Raw genomic sequence first — 20,766 nt, forward strand, 5'->3', positions numbered from 1 at the left:
TGGTATGAACATGTAAGATAGCTTGTGTTTAGTTCTGGTTTCTTGCATCACTCACTGGTATGAACATATGAGACAGCTTGTATGTAGTTCTGGTTTCTTGTATTACCCACTGGTATGAACATATGAGATAGCTTGTGTTTAGTTCTGGTTTCTTGTATTACCCACTGATATTAACATATGACACAGCTTGTGATTAGTTCTGGTTTCTTGTATTACTCACTGGTATGAACATATGAGACAGCTTGTGTTTAGTTCTGGTTTCTTGTAATACCCACTCGTATGAACATATGAGACAGCTTTTGTTTAGTTCTGGTTTCTTGTATTACCCACTGATATTAACATATGAGACAGCTTGTGTTTAGTTTTGGTTTCTTGCATCACCCACTGGTATGAACATATGACACAGCTTGTGTTAAGTTCGGTTTCTTGTATTACCCACTGGTATGAACATATGAGACAGCTTGTGTTTGTTTAGTTTTGGTTTCTTGCATCAGCCACTGGTATGAACACATAAGACAGCTTGTGTTTAGTTCTGGTTTCTTGTATTACCCACTGGTATGAACATATGAGACAGCTTGTGTTTAGTTTTGGTTTCTTGCATTACCCACTGATATGAACATATGAGACAGCTTGTGTTTTGTTCTGGTTTCTTGTATTACCCACTGGTATGAACATATGAGACAGCTTGTGTTTAGTTCTGGTTTCTTGCATCACCCACTGGTATGAACATATGAGACAGCTTGTGTTTAGTTCTGGTTTCTTGCATCACCCACTGGTATGAACATATGACACAGCTTGTGTTTAGTTCTGGTTTTTTGTATTACCCACTGGTATGAACATATGAGACAGCTTGTGTTTAGTTCTGGTTTCTTGCATTACCCACTGGTATGAACATATGAGACAGCTTGTGTTTATTTCTGGTTTCTTGTATGACCCACTGGAATGAACATATGAGACAGCTTGTGTTTAGTTCTGGTTTCTTGTATGACCCACTGGTATGAACATATGAGACAGTTTGTGTTTAGTTCTGGTTTTTTGCATCACCCACTGGTATGAACATATGACACAGCTTGTGTTTAGTTCTGGTTTCTTGTATTACCCACTGGTATGAACATATGAGATAGCTTGTGTTTAGTTCTGGTTTCTTGTATTACCCACTGATATTAACATATGACACAGCTTGTGTTTAGTTCTGGTTTTTTGTATTACCCACTGGAATGAACATATAAGACAGTTTGTGTTTAGTTCTGGTTTCTTGCATCACTCACTGGTATGAACATATCAGATAGCTTGTGTTTTGTTCTGGTTTCTTGTATTATCCACTGGTATGAACACATGATACAGCTTGTGTTTGTTTAGTTCTGGTTTCTTCCATCAGCCACTGGTATGAACACATAAGACAGCTTGTGTTTAGTTCTGGTTTCTTGTATTACTCACTGGTATGAATATATGAGACAGCTTGTGTTTAGTTCTGGTGTCTTGCATCACCCACTGGTATGAACATATCAGACAACTTGTGTTTAGTTCTGGTTTCTTGCATCACCCACTGGTATGAACATATGACACAGCTTGTGTTTAGTTCTGGTTTCTTGTATTAACCGCTGGTATGAACATGTAAGATAGCTTGTGTTTAGTTCTGGTTCCTTGCATCACTCACTGGTATGAACATATGAGACAGCTTGTATGTAGTTCTGGTTTCTTGTATTACCCACTGGTATGAACATATGAGATAGCTTGTGTTTAGTTCTGGTTTCTTGTATTACCCACTGATATTAACATATGACACAGCTTGTGATTAGTTCTGGTTTCTTGTATTACTCACTGGTATGAACATATGAGACAGCTTGTGTTTAGTTCTGGTTTCTTGTAATACCCACTGTATGAACATATGAGACAGCTTTTGTTTAGTTCTGGTTTCTTGTATTACCCACTGATATTAACATATGAGACAGCTTGTGTTTAGTTTTGGTTTCTTGCATCACCCACTGGTATGAACATATGACACAGCTTGTGTTAAGTTCCGGTTTCTTGTATTACCCACTGGTATGAACATATGAGACAGCTTGTGTTTGTTTAGTTTTGGTTTCTTGCATCAGCCACTGGTATGAACACATAAGACAGCTTGTGTTTAGTTCTGGTTTCTTGTATTACCCACTGGTATGAACATATGAGACAGCTTGTGTTTAGTTTTGGTTTCTTGCATTACCCACTGGTATGAACATATGAGACAGCTTGTGTTTTGTTCTGGTTTCTTGTATTACCCACTGGTATGAACATATGAGACAGCTTGTGTTTAGTTCTGGTTTCTTGCATCACCCACTGGTATGAACATATGAGACAGCTTGTGTTTAGTTCTGGTTTCTTGCATCACCCACTGGTATGAACATATGACACAGCTTGTGTTTAGTTCTGGTTTTTTGTATTACCCACTGGTATGAACATATGAGACAGCTTGTGTTTAGTTCTGGTTTCTTGCATTACCCACTGGTATGAACATATGAGACAGCTTGTGTTTATTTCTGGTTTCTTGTATGACCCACTGGAATGAACATATGAGACAGCTTGTGTTTATTTCTGGTTTCTTGTATGACCCACTGGAATGAACATATGAGACAGCTTGTGTTTAGTTCTGGTTTCTTGTATGACCCACTGGTATGAACATATGAGACAGTTTGTGTTTAGTTCTGGTTTTTGCATCACCCACTGGTATGAACATATGACACAGCTTGTGTTTAGTTCTGGTTTCTTGTATTACCCACTGGTATGAACATATGAGATAGCTTGTGTTTAGTTCTGGTTTCTTGTATTACCCACTGATATTAACATATGACACAGCTTGTGTTTAGTTCTGGTTTTTTGTATTACCCACTGGAATGAACATATAAGACAGTTTGTGTTTAGTTCTGGTTTCTTGCATCACTCACTGGTATGAACATATCAGATAGCTTGTGTTTTGTTCTGGTTTCTTGTATTATCCACTGGTATGAACACATGATACAGCTTGTGTTTGTTTAGTTCTGGTTTCTTCCATCAGCCACTGGTATGAACACATAAGACAGCTTGTGTTTAGTTCTGGTTTTTTGTATTACGCACTGGTATGAACATATGAGACAGCTTGTGTTTATTTCTTGTTTCTTGTATGACCCACTGGAATGAACATATGAGACAGCTTGTGTTTAGTTCTGGTTTCTTGTATGACCCACTGGTATGAACATATGAGACAGCTTGTGTTTAGTTCTGGTTTCTTGCATCACCCACTGGTATGAACATATGAGACAGCTTGTGTTTAGTTCTGGTTTCTTGCATCACCCATTGGTATGAACATATGACACAGCTTGTGTTTAGTTCTGGTTTCTTGCATTACCCACTGGTATGAACATATGACACAGCTTGTGTTTAGTTCTGGTTTCTTGTATTACCCACTGGTATGAACATATGAGATAGCTTGTGTTTAGTTCTGGTTTCTTGTATTACCCACTGATATTAACATATGACACAGGTTGTGTTTAGTTCTGGTTTCTTGTATTACTCACTGGTATGAACATATGAGACAGCTTGTGTTTAGTTCTGGTGTCTTGCATCACCCACTGGTATGAACATATGACACAGCTTGTGTTTAGTTCTGGTTTCTTGTATTAACCACTGGTATGAACATGTAAGATAGCTTGTGTTTAGTTCTGGTTCCTTGCATCACTCACTGGTATGAACATATGAGACAGCTTGTGTTTAGTTCTGGTTTCTTGTATTACCCACTGGTATGAACATATGAGATAGCTTGTGTTTAGTTCTGGTTTCTTGTATTATCCACTGATATTAACATATGACACAGCTTGTGTTTAGTTCTGGTTTCTTGTATTACTCACTGGTATGAACATATGAGACAGCTTGTGTTTAGTTCTGGTTTCTTGTATTACCCACTCGTATGAACATATGAGACAGCTTTTGTTTAGTTCTGGTTTCTTGTATTACCCACTGATATTAACATATGAGACAGCTTGTGTTTAGTTTTGGTTTCTTTCATCACCCACTGGAATGAACATATGAGACAGCTTGTGTTTAGTTCTGGTTTCTTGTATGACCCACTGGTATGAACATATGAGACAGCTTGTGTTTAGTTTTGGTTTCTTTCATCACCCACTGGTATGAACATATGAGACAGCTTGTGTTTAGTTCTGGTTTCTTGCATCACCCACTGGTATGAACATATGAGACAGCTTGTGTTTAGTTCTGGTTTCTTGTATGACCCACTGGAATGAACATATGAGACAGCTTGTGTTTAGTTCTGGTTTCTTGTATGACCCACTGGTATGAACATATGAGACAGCTTGTGTTTAGTTCTGGTTTCTTGCATCACCCACTGGTATGAACATATGAGACAGCTTGTGTTTAGTTCTGGTTTCTTGCATCACCCACTGGTATGAACATATGAGACAGCTTGTGTTTAGTTCTGGTTTCTTGTATGACCCACTGGAATGAACATATGAGACAGCTTGTGTTTAGTTCTGGTTTCTTGTATGACCCACTGGAATGAACATATGAGACAGCTTGTGTTTAGTTCTGGTTTCTTGTATGACCCACTGGTATGAACATATGAGACAGCTTGTGTTTAGTTCTGGTTTCTTGCATCACTCACTGGTATGAACATATCAGATAGCTTGTGTTTTGTTCTGGTTTCTTGTATTATCCACTGGTATGAACACATGATACAGCTTGTGTTTGTTTAGTTCTGGTTTCTTCCATCAGCCACTGGTATGAACACATAAGACAGCTTGTGTTTGTTTAGTTCTGGTTTCTTCCATCAGCCACTGGTATGAACACATAAGACAGCTTGTGTTTAGTTCTGGTTTTTTGTATTACGCCACTGGTATGAACATATGAGACAGCTTGTGTTTATTTCTTGTTTCTTGTATGACCCACTGGAATGAACATATGAGACAGCTTGTGTTTAGTTCTGGTTTCTTGTATGACCCACTGGTATGAACATATCAGACAGCTTGTGTTTAGTTCTGGTTTCTTGCATCACCCACTGGTATGAACATATGACACAGCTTGTGTTTAGTTCTGGTTTCTTGCATCACCCACTGGTATGAACATATGACACAGCTTGTGTTTAGTTCTTGTTTCTTGTATTACCCACTGGTATGAACATATGAGATAGCTTGTGTTTAGTTCTGATTTCTTGTATTACCCACTGGTATTAACATATGACACAGGTTGTGTTTAGTTCTGGTTTCTTGTATTACTCACTGGTATGAACATATGAGACAACTTGTGTTTAGTTCTGGTGTCTTGAATCACCCACTGGTATGAACATATCAGACAGCTTGTGTTTAGTTCTGGTTTCTTGCATCACCCACTGGTATGAACATATGACACAGTTTGTGTTTAGTTCTGGTTTCTTGTATTACCCACTGATAATAACATATGAGACAGCTTGTGTTTAGTTTTGGTTTCTTGCATCACCCACTGGTATGAACATATGACACAGCTTGTGTTAAGTTCCGGTTTCTTGTATTACCCACTGGTATGAACATATAAGACAGCTTGTGTTTAGTTCTGGTGTCTTGCATCACCCACTGGTATGAACATATGAGACAGCTTGTGTTTTGTTCTGGTTTTTTGTATTACGCACTGGTATGAACATATGAGACAGGTTGTGTTTAGTTTCGGTTTCTTTCATCACCCACTGGTATGAACATATGAGACAGCTTGTGTTTAGTTCTGGTTTCTTGCATCACCCACTGGTATAAACATATGAGACAGCTTGTGTTTATTTCTGGTTTCTTGCATCACTCACTGGTATGAACATATCAGATAGCTTGTGTTTTGTTCTGGTTTCTTGTATTATCCACTGGTATGAACACATGATACAGCTTGTGTTTGTTTAGTTCTGGTTTCTTCCATCAGCCACTGGTATGAACACATAAGACAGCTTGTGTTTGTTTAGTTCTGGTTTCTTCCATCAGCCACTGGTATGAACACATAAGACAGCTTGTGTTTAGTTCTGGTTTTTTGTATTACGCACTGGTATGAACATATGAGACAGCTTGTGTTTATTTCTTGTTTCTTGTATGACCCACTGGAATGAACATATGAGACAGCTTGTGTTTAGTTCTGGTTTCTTGTATGACCCACTGGTATGAACATATCAGACAGCTTGTGTTTAGTTCTGGTTTCTTGCATCACCCACTGGTATGAACATATGACACAGCTTGTGTTTAGTTCTGGTTTCTTGCATCACCCACTGGTATGAACATATGACACAGCTTGTGTTTAGTTCTTGTTTCTTGTATTACCCACTGGTATGAACATATGAGATAGCTTGTGTTTAGTTCTGATTTCTTGTATTACCCACTGGTAATAACATATGACACAGGTTGTGTTTAGTTCTGGTTTCTTGTATTACTCACTGGTATGAACATATGAGACAACTTGTGTTTAGTTCTGGTGTCTTGAATCACCCACTGGTATGAACATATCAGACAGCTTGTGTTTAGTTCTGGTTTCTTGCATCACCCACTGGTATGAACATATGACACAGTTTGTGTTTAGTTCTGGTTTCTTGTATTACCCACTGATAATAACATATGAGACAGCTTGTGTTTAGTTTTGGTTTCTTGCATCACCCACTGGTATGAACATATGACACAGCTTGTGTTAAGTTCTGGTTTCTTGTATTACCCACTGGTATGAACATATAAGACAGCTTGTGTTTAGTTCTGGTGTCTTGCATCACCCACTGGTATGAACATATGAGACAGCTTGTGTTTTGTTCTGGTTTTTTGTATTACGCACTGGTATGAACATATGAGACAGCTTGTGTTTAGTTTCGGTTTCTTTCATCACCCACTGGTATGAACATATGAGACAGCTTGTGTTTAGTTCTGGTTTCTTGCATCACCCACTGGTATAAACATATGAGACAGCTTGTGTTTACTTCTGGTTTCTTGTATGACCCACTGGAATGAACATATGAGACAGCTTGTGTTTAGTTCTGGTTTCTTGTATGACCCACTGGAATGAACATATGAGACAGCTTGTGTTTAGTTCTGGTTTCTTGTATGACCCACTGGAATGAACATATGAGACAGCTTGTGTTTAGTTCTGGTTTCTTGTATGACCCACTGGTATGAACATATGAGACAGCTTGTGTTTAGTTTTGGTTTCTTTCATCACCCACTGGTATGAACATATGAGACAGCTTGTGTTTAGTTCTGGTTTCTTGCATCACCCACTGGTATGAACATATGAGACAGCTTGTGTTTAGTTCTGGTTTATTGTATGACCCACTGGAATGAACATATGAGACAGCTTGTGTTTAGTTCTGGTTTCTTGTATGACCCACTGGTATGAACATATGAGACAGCTTGTGTTTAGTTTTGGTTTCTTGCATCACCCACTGGTATGAACATATGAGACAGCTTGTGTTTAGTTCTGGTTTCTTGCATCACCCACTGGTATGAACATATGAGACAGCTTGTGTTTAGTTCTGGTTTCTTGTATGACCCACTGGAATGAACATATGAGACAGCTTGTGTTTAGTTCTGGTTTCTTGTATGACCCACTGGTATGAACATATGAGACAGCTTGTGTTTAGTTCTGGTTTCTTGCATCACTCACTGGTATGAACATATCAGATAGCTTGTGTTTTGTTCTGGTTTCTTGTATTATCCACTGGTATGAACACATGATACAGCTTGTGTTTGTTTAGTTCTGGTTTCTTCCATCAGCCACTGGTATGAACACATAAGACAGCTTGTGTTTAGTTCTGGTTTTTTGTATTACGCACTGGTATGAACATATGAGACAGCTTGTGTTTATTTCTTGTTTCTTGTATGACCCACTGGAATGAACATATGAGACAGCTTGTGTTTAGTTCTGGTTTCTTGTATGACCCACTGGAATGAACATATGAGACAGCTTGTGTTTAGTTCTGGTTTCTTGTATGACCCACTGGTATGAACATATGAGACAGGTTGTGTTTAGTTTTGGTTTCTTGTATGACCCACTGGTATGAACATATGAGACAGCTTGTGTTTAGTTTTGGTTTCTTGCTTCACCCACTGGTATGAACATATGAGACAGCTTGTGTTTATTTCTTGTTTCTTGTATGACCCACTGGAATGAACATATGAGACAGCTTGTGTTTAGTTCTGGTTTCTTGTATGACCCACTGGAATGAACATATGAGACAGCTTGTGTTTAGTTCTGGTTTCTTGCATCACCCACTGGTATGAACATATGAGACAGCTTGTGTTTAGTCCTGGTTTCTTGCATCATTCACTGGTATGAACATATGAGACAGCTTGTGTTTAGTTCTGGTTTCTTGTATGACCCACTGGAATGAACATATGAGACAGCTTGTGTTTAGTTCTGGTTTCTTGTATGACCCACTGGTATGAACATATGAGACAGCTTGTGTTTAGTTCTGGTTTCTTGCATCACCCACTGGTATGAACATATGAGACAGCTTGTGTTTAGTTCTGGTTTCTTGTATGACCCACTGGAATGAACATATGAGACAGCTTGTGTTTAGTTCTGGTTTCTTGTATGACCCACTGGTATGAACATATGAGACAGCTTGTGTTTAGTTCTGGTTTCTTGCATCACCCACTGGTATGAACATGTGAGACAGCTTGTGTTTAGTTCTGGTTTCTTGTATGACCCACTGGTATGAACATATGAGACAGCTTGTGTTTAGTTCTGGTTTCTTGCATCACCCACTGGTATGAACACATAAAACATCTTGTGTTTAGCTCTGGTTTCTTGCATCACCCACTGGTATGAACATATGAGACAGCTTGTGTTTAGTTCTGGTTTCTTGCATCACCCACTGGTATGAACATATAAGACAGCTTGTGTTTATTTCTGGTTTCTTGCATCACCCACTGGTATGAACATATAAGACAGCATGTGTTTAGTTCTGGTTTCTTGCATCATCCACTGGTATGAACATATAAGACAGCTTGTGTTTAGTTCTGGTTTCTTGCATCACCCACTGGTATGAACATATGAGACAGCTTGTGTTTAGTTTTGGTTTCTTGACTCACCCACTGGTATGAACATATGAGACAGCTTGTGTTTAGTTTTGGTTTCTTGACTCACCCACTGGTATGAACATATGAGACAGCTTGTGTTTAGTTTTGGTTTCTTGCATCACCCACTGGTATGAACATATAAGACAGCATGTGTTTAGTTCTGGTTTCTTGCATCATCCACTGGTATGAACATATAAGACAGCTTGTGTTTAGTTCTGGTTTCTTGCATCACCCACTGGTATGAACATATGAGACAGCTTGTGTTTAGTTTTGGTTTCTTGACTCACCCACTGGTATGAACATATGAGACAGCTTGTGTTTAGTTTTGGTTTCTTGACTCACCCACTGGTATGAACATATGAGACAGCTTGTGTTTAGTTTTGGTTTCTTGCATCACCCACTGGTATGAACATATAAGACAGCATGTGTTTAGTTCTGGTTTCTAGCATCATCCACTGGTATGAACATATAAGACAGCTTGTGTTTAGTTCTGGTTTCTTGCATCACCCACTGGTATGAACATATAAGACAGCTTGTGTTTAGTTCTGGTTTCTTGCATCACCCTCTGGTATGAACATATAAGACAGCATGTGTTTAGTTCTGGTTTCTTGCATCACCCATTGATATGAATATAAAAGACAGCTTGTGTTTAGTTCTGGTTTCTTGCATCACCCACTGGTATGAACATATAAGACAGCTTGTGTTTAGTTCTGGTTTCTTGCATCACCCACTGGTATGAACATATAAGACAGCATGTGTTTAGTTCTGGTTTCTTGCATCACCCATTGATATGAATATAAAAGACAGCTTATGTTTAGTTCTGGTTTCTTGCATCACTCACTGGTATGAATTATACACTTTAGTGGAAGGATAGAAGTGAGTTTGATGTCTTGACTTTGCAGGGACTGGGTGAGCTTCAAACTTGCAACATTTTTATAACAACTCTATAACACTAAACATTAGGCTCTGCCATCTTGTCATAAGAATCCTGAGTGTGCCAAGTTGCAGCTTGATTACTGGTGACCAGTGAATAAATTAATCTGATTTGGCAAATCTGAGTGTGATGATCGAGTTTATTTATCTTCAACTACCATGTTGTTGTTTTTGTAAACATCTATATGTGCAGTAATACTGGCTTACAGATCTAATGGAAAATGTGAGAAAGAATTATTCAGAGATGAAAGTTTTGTTAGAATTTACTACTATGTGAAACTTTGTGTTCAAACTTTCATGTCCATATGGATATGTGTTGTTTTTAGACATTCAAAGAAAAGATGGGACAGGTTTGTTCACAGTGAAAACCAACACCTGATTAGCCCAGAAGCTTTGGACTTTTTGGATAAAGTTTTACGATACGATCACCAAGAAAGACTCACGGCTATAGAAGCGATGGAACATCCATATTTTTGTAAGCTTTAGATCTGGATATTTTAAATGTTTGTTCAACCCACAGGTTTAATAAATTATATTTCAAGGGGGTTATATCAACTATAATTTTACTTGTTTCTTAATTATGTATGAAATATTGTGATTTATGTTCCAGTATCATTCTTGTTAATATGCTAGATATTACTAATTCATTTCTTGGTAAGTTCATAGGTATGGTTCAGTTTACTATATTGTTTCTGAAACTTAAATATTTGATGGTGCAAGATAAAAAAAAAAATTAAAACCTGATTTGAACCAAACTAAACTACCTTCAAACTGTGGGTTGTTTTGGTCTGCCATCATGTGTATTATATGAGCTTTTAGCTCGTGTGGTTTTCTAGCTATTGTAATATGTTGTTTTCGTCTAGTCAGTTTTAAACATTTAAAATTTATGAACAGTTAATAGCTTTTAAAAAGAAATTATAAGCAAACAGCATGCTAATCATTGAAATTTTAGGTGTGATAAATTTAATTATAAGATATGTAAATAAACAGGCTGAAGGCCTAGCTGTGTGTTCTATGTCATATCTCTCATGGATAGGATTAAAACAGGCTGAAGGCCTAGTTGTGTGTTCTATGTCATATCTCTCATGGATTGGATTAAAACATGCTGAAGGCCTAGCTGTGTGTTCTGTGTCATATCACTCATGGATAGGATTAAAACATGCTGAAGGTCTAGCTGTGTGTTCTATGTCATATCTCATGGATAGGATTAAAACAGGCTAAAAGCTGAGCTGTGTGTTCTGTGTCATATCTCATGGATAGGTTTGAAACAGGCTAAAAGCTGAGCTGTGTGTCCTATGTCATATCTCATAGATAGGTTTGAAACAGGCTGAAGGCTTAGCTGTGTGTCCTGTGTCATATCTCTTATAGATAGGTTTGAAACTGATGTTTCACAGAATGTTAAACCAGAAACATGGTTTAAGCATGTTAGTGACACCTTCGTAGTGTAGCAACATTGTAGAGAAAACTTGATTTTGTTTATAATTAATTAAGTAGTCTTGAATTCACTACATAATTTACTTAAAAAGTTGATGAAAAACAAAAATGTGTCACAAACTAATGTCATTCGTAAGCCTTTTTCTCTTGTTATGCCTCCACACAAAATTCGTAACACAAAGTCACTAAAAAATCCTGGTTTTTTTACTGTTGTGTTTAGACATGTTTAAAGCTGTGTACTAATCAAAAATATTTAAAAACTGGGCTGTTATAAGTTATGTGGAATTAGAAATTTCTAACGTTGTACTGTTGGCACAGTTGGGAGAAACTTTAACAAACAAATGATGATTACAAACCAGAAATCTAGCTCCTATTGTACAGAACACTGAATAAAACTAAAGATGAAACCCATTTAATGGAGAAAACTGGTATTAATAAAATTGAGTCTGAGTGTGGTTGTTGATCATACTAGAAGTAATTTAAAACTTAAGTAAATAACATAACTGAAACGTTACAAACAAAAGTGAGAACTCTGCACTGTGTAAACAGTTAAATTACACTGAACGTTATTCAGTGGAGAAAACAGTTCATTTGATCTCAGATGAATAATATGGTGGCTGGAAGTATCGGAGAGGCCATCAAAATAAAGAAACTAAAAATAATTTAATTTTAGATAACGATGTAGGGTTATAAAATCATTTTAGATAACGATGTTAGGGTTATAAAATCATTTTAGATAACAATGTTAGGGTTATAAAATCATTTTAGATGATGATGTTAGGGTTAAAATCATTTTAGATAACAATGTTAGGGTTGTAAAATCATTTTAGATAACAATGTTAGGGTTATAAAATCATTTTAGATAATGATGTTAGGGTTATAAAATCTTTTTAGATAACGATGTTAGGGTTATAAAATCAGAAAGTAGATAGTGTGATTTTTATATGTAAACTAGTATTTGTATTTGTTGTTAACTCTCCTGAGGATGTGTTTTTTATGACTGTTGAGTATTTTTAAACATTTTCACTATTTATTTACACAAGTTCCTTGAATTTTAACCTAACAGTGAATGAATATTCAAGTATGTCATATATTTACTACTTATGTTTTAACCTGTTTTCCAAATACACATTTATTAATAAACTCTAAGTAAAGCTCTACTAAGAACACACTAATTACTTGTTTCGTGTTTTTATGTATATTTTTTTTATAATTAACAGTTGTAAACATTTATTGTTATAATATCATAGTTACCAGCTAACACTTTGTATAGGTAATAAGTTGAATTATCATTTAGAGTTTAAAACATAAAGAATCTTATCAACAGTTATGTTATCTGACACTTTATTATAATAATTAAAAATTGTGCTACATGTTAAATTGTTCCCCACTAGTTTAGAACATAAATATTTGTTTTTCTTACCAAACATTTGATTCTCAAGTTTCACATTTCTACTCCTTCATACTTTATCTTGACTTCATTATGTCTCTTGATAAAATGATAAACTTTAACACATCTTTGTTGTTTATTGTTAGATGCTGTGATCAAAGAACAACAATCAGATCATCAACATATCACTGGACGTAGCAACTCTTCGGTACTTGCGTCATCAGGTACGTTAATAGATAGTTCATACAGTAGCAGTTGAAAGATGTAAAACTTGGACGTAGCAACTCTTCAGTACTTGCGTCATCAGGTACGTTAATAGATAGTTCATTCAGTAGCAGTTGAAAGATGTCAAACTTGGACGTAGCAACTCCAGTACTGGCGACATCAGGTACGTTAATAGATAGTTCATTCAGTAGCAGTTGAAAGATGTCAAACTTGGACGTAGCAACTCTTCAGTACTGGTGACATCAAGTACGTTAATAGATAGTTCATACAGTAGCAGTTGAAAGATGTCAAACTTGGACGTAGCAACTCTTCAGTACTGGTGACATCAGGTATGTTAATAGATAGTTCATACAGTAGCAGTTGAAAGATGTAAAACTTGGACGTAGCAACTCTTCAGTGCTGGCGTCATCAGGTACATTAATACAGTTCATACAGTAGCAGTTGAAAGATGTCAAACTTTGCTTTATACAAAATATTATTGGTATCTGAATACAGATGTAATATTGAACAGCTGTCAAGATATAAACCTAATTCTGAGTAGTCATTTTTTTTAACCACATATCTTCCATTTCTCTGGGGTAACTTGTGACTCGTGGACTGAGGAAAGATTGATGAGTAGTGTGGGTTGTTGTTTACAGTTCCAGGCATGGTTACATCTGATTTCATCACAAGTTTGACAGCTCTGCCAGTTTCTCCACCTAACCCTACCTCTAACCAAAATCCAGCAGTGGCATAGTCATGAGACACAAGCCAGTCATATGTGGTGTGATTTGTTGCCAGTCATCAGTGAACAGGGAGATGTTATCCACTCACGACACCTTTCTCTGTTGAGGTTTTAAGTAACTTAGTGTCAAATTATCATAGTGAGAAGTATATATTTTACATGGTGTATATTAGTTTTTGTAATATTTTCAGCCAGTCATTTCAAGAAGCTATTCTTACAAAATAAGTATGACTGTCAGTTATGAATTTAACAGGAAATACATACTAAGTAGTTTATTGGGTGTTGTTTTAGTCTAATCAGTAATAAAGGATACTAGTCTTATGAAGCACAGTCATGATGTCCCGTACATAATTAGCTTTCAGAATTTTGTAAGTGAAATGTACGTGCTAACGTATTATTCCTTATTTTCCATTATTATGAACTTCAACTGATTTGTAAGGTGTTTAATTGAGTTAAATGTTTAACAGACTTCCATGTTTATAATAATAATGTGGCTAGAAATGAAATACCAAATAATTTGTTTCACTTTGTTATATAGTATTTAGCCTTTCTGTTTTGTTAAGGTTGTTTTGAATGTTCTATCTCCAACAGATTCCATTTTATTAATTTATTTTTAGATTTTTAACCTATGGTCAAAAGACAAATTTTTATCACCATAATAGCAGTGACTGTTCAGTCTCTTACGTATTTTCCATGAATCTACTTTTACTTTCTCAGCATTGCTCTTTTAACCAACACAAGTGTGTAAGCTTTGTCCACTTTAAGACTTGATGGATATAAATATATACAAGTTTCACAGAAAATCAAAACCTTTTGTCACCTGTAAGGAAAAAACAAATCCAGAAAAAATTTCATCCCATTTTGTAAGATCTGTGACTTTACATTTTTAATACAAGTAACACATAGCTTAGCAACAACATTTAACACTTAATTAAACATTCGTCATGAAACACCTCTCAAGTAATTCTAATTAAGTAACGTATTAAACTGTTCAAGTAAATGAAATATGGGTAATTGGTAGAAATCATGCTTTTACTTTGTTCTAAATCCTAGTAAAATATTTCAAGACTGAAGACTTGTAACACTGATTAATAAAGATTTATCTAGGTATGGCCATCTTAGGTTACTTATTTCTTTTAAATATTTTCCTACTTCCAGTTGTGATTGCAATAAATATCAATATATTTTTTTAGATAAAAGTTGAAACTTGTAGGTGGATATAATGACCAGTACTCATTTTCAATAAAAGTTGACAAAAATTAGTAAAGGTGTGTATAAATTTGTTACATAACACTTGTATTTATATAACCATTCAGAAACGTAACTATGAGAACATTTTAATGTAAAAATAACACCTGTCTTAATATAACCATTCAGAAAGTTAACTGTCAGAACTTCATGTAAAAATAATACTTGTCTTTCTATAATCATTCAAAAAGGTAACTGTGAGAACTTCTTAATGTAAAAATAACACTTGCGTTCTATGTAACCATTCAGAAAGTTAATTGTGAGAACTTGTTTATGTGAAAATAACACTTGTCTTTATATAACTATTCAGAAAGTTAATTGTGAGAACTTGTTAGTGTGAAAATAACACTTGTCTTTATATAACTATTCAGAAAGTTAACTGTGAGAACTTGTTAATGTAAAAATAACACTTGTCTTCATATAACCATTCAGAAAGGTAACTGTGAGAATTTCTTAATGTAAAAATAACACTTGTCGTTATAAAACCATTCAGAAAGTTAACTGTGAGAACTTCTTAATGTAAAAATAACACTTGTCGTTATATAACCATTCAGAAAGTTAACTGTCAGAACTTCATGTAAAAATAATACTTGTCTTTCTATAATCATTCAAAAAGGTAACTGTGAGAACTTCTTAATGTAAAAATAACACTTGCATTCTATGTAACCATTCAGAAAGTTAAGTGTGAGAACTTGTTAATGTGAAAATAACACTTGTCTTTATATAACTATTCAGAAAGGTAACTGTGAGAACTTCTTAATGTAAAAATAACACTTGTCGTTATATAACCATTCAGAAAGTTAACTGTGAGAACTTCTTAATGAAAAAATAACACTTGCACTTGTCGTTATATAATCATTTAGAAACTTAACTGTGAGAACTTCTTAATGTAAAAATAACACTTGTCATTTTATAACCATTCAGAAACTTAACTGTGAGAACTTCTTAATGTAAAAATAACACTTGTCATTATATAACCATTAAGAAACTTAACTGTGAGAACTTCTTAATGTAAAAATAACACTTGTCATTATATAACCATTCAGAAACTTAACTGAGAACTTCTTAATGTAAATATAACACTTGTCGTTATAAAACCATTCAGAAACTTAACTGTGAGAACTTTCTAATGTAAAAATAACACTTGTCGTTATGTAATCATTTAACAACTTTACTGTGAAAACTTGTTAATGTGAAAATAACACTTCTCTTTATATAACCATCCAGAAAGTAACTGTGAGAACTTCTTAATGTAAAAATAACACTTGTCTTCTATATAGCATTCAGAAACGTAACTGTGAGAACATTTTAATGTAAAAATAACACTTGTCTTAATATAACCATTCAGAAAGTTAACTGTCAGAACTTCATGTAAAAATAATACTTGTCTTTCTATAATCATTCAAAAAGGTAACTGTGAGAACTTCTTAATGTAAAAATAACTTGCGTTCTATGTAACCATTCAGAAAGTTAATTGTGAGAACTTGTTTATGTGAAAATAACACTTGTCTTTATATAACTATTCAGAAAGTTAACTGTGAGAACTTGTTAATGTAAAATAACACTTGTCTTCATATAACCATTCAGAAGGTAACTGTGAGAACTTCTTAATGTAAAAATAACACTTGTCTTCATATAACCATTCAGAAAGTTAACTGTGAGAACTTCTTAATGTAAAAATAACACTTGTCGTTATATAACCATTCAGAAAGTTAACTGTCAGAACTTCATGTAAAAATAATACTTGTCTTTCTATAATCATTCAAAAAGGTAACTGTGAGAACTTCTTAATGTAAAAATAACACTTGCGTTCTATGTAACCATTCAGAAAGTTAAGTGTGAGAACTTGTTAATGTGAAAATAACACTTGTCTTTATATAACTATTCAGAAAGGTAACTGTGAGAACTTCTTAATGTAAAAATAACACTTGTCTTCATATAACCATTCAGAAAGTTAACTGTGAGAACTTCTTAATGTAAAATAACACTTGTCGTTATAAAACCATTCAAAAGTGAACTGTGAGAACTTCTTAATGTAAAAATAACATTTGTCGTTATATAACCATTCAGAAAGTTAACTGTCAGAACTTCATGTAAAAATAATACTTGTCTTTCTATAATCATTCAAAAAGGTAACTGTGAGAACTTCTTAATGTAAAATAACACTTGCGTTCTATGTAACCATTCAGAAAGTTAAGTGTGAGAACTTGTTAATGTGAAAATAACACTTGTCTTTATATAACTATTCAGAAAGGTAACTGTGAGAACTTCTTAATGTAAAAATAACACTTGTCTTCATATAACCATTCAGAAAGTTAACTGTGAGAACTTCTTCATGTAAAAATAACACTTGTCGTTATAAAACCATTCAGGAAGTTAACTGTGAGAACTTCTTAATGAAAAAATAACACTTGCACTTGTCGTTATATAATCATTTAGAAACTTAACTGTGAGAACTTCTTAATGTAAAAATAACACTTGTCATTTTATAACCATTCAGAAACTTAACTGTGAGAACTTCTTAATGTAAAAATAACACTTGTCATTATATAACCATTCAGAAACTTAACTGTGAGAACTTCTTAATGTAAAAATAACACTTGTCATTATATAACCATTAAGAAACTTAACTGTGAGAACTTCTTAATGTAAAAATAACACTTGTCATTATATAACCATTCAGAAACTTAACTGAGAACTTCTTAATGTAAATATAACACTTGTCGTTATAAAACCATCCAGAAAGTAACTGTGAGAACTTCTTAATGTAAAAATAACACTTGTCTTCTATATAGCATTCAGAAACGTAACTGTGAGAACATTTTAATGTAAAAATAACCCTTGTCTTAATATAACCATTCAGAAAGTTAACTGTCAGAACTTCATGTAAAAATAATACTTGTCTTTCTATAATCATTCAAAAAGGTAACTGTGAGAACTTCTTAATGTAAAAATAACACTTGCGTTCTATGTAACCATTCAGAAAGTTAATTGTGAGAACTTGTTTATGTGAAAATAACACTTGTCTTTATATAACTATTCAGAAAGTTAACTGTGAGAACTTGTTAATGTAAAAATAACACTTGTCTTCATATAACCATTCAGAAAGGTAACTGTGAGAACTTCTTAATGTAAAAATAACACTTGTCTTCATATAACCATTCAGAAAGTTAACTGTGAGAACTTCTTAATGTAAAAATAACACTTGTCGTTATATAACCATTCAGAAAGTTAACTGTCAGAACTTCATGTAAAAATAATACTTGTCTTTCTATAATCATTCAAAAAGGTAACTGTGAGAACTTCTTAATGTAAAATAACACTTGCGTTCTATGTAACCATTCAGAAAGTTAAGTGTGAGAACTTGTTAATGTGAAAATAACACTTGTCTTTATATAACTATTCAGAAAGGTAACTGTGAGAACTTCTTAATGTAAAAATAACACTTGTCTTCATATAACCATTCAGAAAGTTAACTGTGAGAACTTCTTAATGTAAAAATAACACTTGTCGTTATAAAACCATTCAAAAAGTGAACTGTGAGAACTTCTTAATGTAAAAATAACATTTGTCGTTATATAACCATTCAGAAAGTTAACTGTCAGAACTTCATGTAAAAATAATACTTGTCTTTCTATAATCATTCAAAAAGGTAACTGTGAGAACTTCTTAATGTAAAAATAACACTTGCGTTCTATGTAACCATTCAGAAAGTTAATTGTGAGAACTTGTTTATGTGAAAATAACACTTGTCTTTATATAACTATTCAGAAAGTTAACTGTGAGAACTTGTTAATGTAAAAATAACACTTGTCTTCATATAACCATTCAGAAAGGTAACTGTGAGAACTTCTTAATGTAAAAATAACACTTGTCTTCATATAACCATTCAGAAAGTTAACTGTGAGAACTTCTTAATGTAAAATAACACTTGTCGTTATATAACCATTCAGAAAGTTAACTGTCAGAACTTCATGTAAAAATAATACTTGTCTTTCTATAATCATTCAAAAAGGTAACTGTGAGAACTTCTTAATGTAAAAATAACACTTGCGTTCTATGTAACCATTCAGAAAGTTAAGTGTGAGAACTTGTTAATGTGAAAATAACACTTGTCTTTATATAACTATTCAGAAAGGTAACTGTGAGAACTTCTTAATGTAAAAATAACACTTGTCTTCATATAACCATTCAGAAAGTTAACTGTGAGAACTTCTTAATGTAAAAATAACACTTGTCGTTATAAAACCATTCAAAAAGTGAACTGTGAGAACTTCTTAATGTAAAAATAACATTTGTCGTTATATAACCATTCAGAAAGTTAACTGTCAGAACTTCATGTAAAAATAATACTTGTCTTTCTATAATCATTCAAAAAGGTAACTGTGAGAACTTCTTAATGTAAAATAACACTTGCGTTCTATGTAACCATTCAGAAAGTTAAGTGTGAGAACTTGTTAATGTGAAAATAACACTTGTCTTTATATAACTATTCAGAAAGGTAACTGTGAGAACTTCTTAATGTAAAAATAACACTTGTCGTTATAAAACCATTCAGGAAGTTAACTGTGAGAACTTCTTAATGAAAAAATAACACTTGCACTTGTCGTTATATAATCATTTAGAAACTTAACTGTGAGAACTTCTTAATGTAAAAATAACACTTGTCATTTTATAACCATTCAGAAACTTAACTGTGAGAACTTCTTAATGTAAAAATAACACTTGTCATTATATAACCATTCAGAAACTTAACTGTGAGAACTTCTTAATGTAAAAATAACACTTGTCATTATATAACCATTAAGAAACTTAACTGTGAGAACTTCTTAATGTAAAAATAACACTTGTCATTATATAACCATTCAGAAACTTAACTGAGAACTTCTTAATGTAAATATAACACTTGTCGTTATAAAACCATCCAGAAAGTAACTGTGAGAACTTCTTAATGTAAAAATAACACTTGTCTTCTATATAGCATTCAGAAACGTAACTGTGAGAACATTTTAATGTAAAAATAACACTTGTCTTTCTATAATCATTCAAAAAGGTAACTGTGAGAACTTCTTAATGTAAAAATAACACTTGCGTTCTATGTAACCATTCAGAAAGTTAATTGTGAGAACTTGTTAGTGTGAAAATAACACTTGTCTTTATATAACTATTCAGAAAGTTAACTGTGAGAACTTGTTAATGTAAAAATAACACTTGTCTTCATATAACCATTCAGAAAGGTAACTGTGAGAACTTCTTAATGTAAAAATAACACTTGTCGTTATATAACCATTCAGAAAGGTAACTGTGAGAACTTCTTAATGTAAAAATAACACTTTTCGTTATATAACCATTCAGAAAGTTAACTGTGAGAACTTCTTAATGTAAAAATAACACTTATCTTATACATAACAATTCAGGAAGTTAAGTGTGAGAAATTCTTAATGTTCAAATCACACTAAATAATAGTACTTCAGAGCTCTGGTATCGAGGGATCAGTTTTCACTTAATTTATTACATTCTGAATTAGTGACAACACAATTAATGTTGATCATGATTTGTAGTGTTTTCATATGGAATGACCAGATGTTGACAGTGTAGTTAGAAAATATCTTTAATATACAAATAAACTTGACACCACTATTCATGAAGCCGTAATGGTGAAAAGTTGAGAGAAACATTTTTTAATTATTAAGTAGAGGGTAAAAGCCCTTTATTTTGCTAGCTTTAAGATCAGCAGTTGCATGAGCTATGAAAACTGGTATACAAATATTGGA

General features: G+C 33.8%; 1 protein-coding gene across 5 annotated transcripts in view; it reads left to right on the forward strand.

The window, feature by feature from the left end:
• LOC143258191 (casein kinase II subunit alpha-like) overlaps positions 1 to 15,006 on the forward strand; it is a 65,964-nt gene extending 50,958 nt beyond the window's left edge. For 4 of the 5 annotated variants that reach the window (XM_076517201.1, XM_076517208.1, XM_076517198.1 and 1 more), the window contains 3 exons: positions 10,298 to 10,446; positions 12,942 to 13,019; positions 13,659 to 15,006. In XM_076517201.1, coding sequence (XP_076373316.1) covers positions 10,298 to 10,446; positions 12,942 to 13,019; positions 13,659 to 13,756 — 325 coding nt within the window. In that variant the 3' untranslated portion in view covers positions 13,757 to 15,006. The remainder of the gene's footprint in view (positions 1 to 10,297; positions 10,447 to 12,941; positions 13,020 to 13,658) is intronic. The other variant, XM_076517211.1, reaches the window with a different exon arrangement.
• Positions 15,007 to 20,766: the final 5,760 nt, after the last annotated feature.

Source organism: Tachypleus tridentatus, chromosome 1 (genome assembly GCF_004210375.1).
Source record: "Tachypleus tridentatus isolate NWPU-2018 chromosome 1, ASM421037v1, whole genome shotgun sequence".
Classification (NCBI taxonomy): domain Eukaryota; kingdom Metazoa; phylum Arthropoda; class Merostomata; order Xiphosura; family Limulidae; genus Tachypleus; species Tachypleus tridentatus.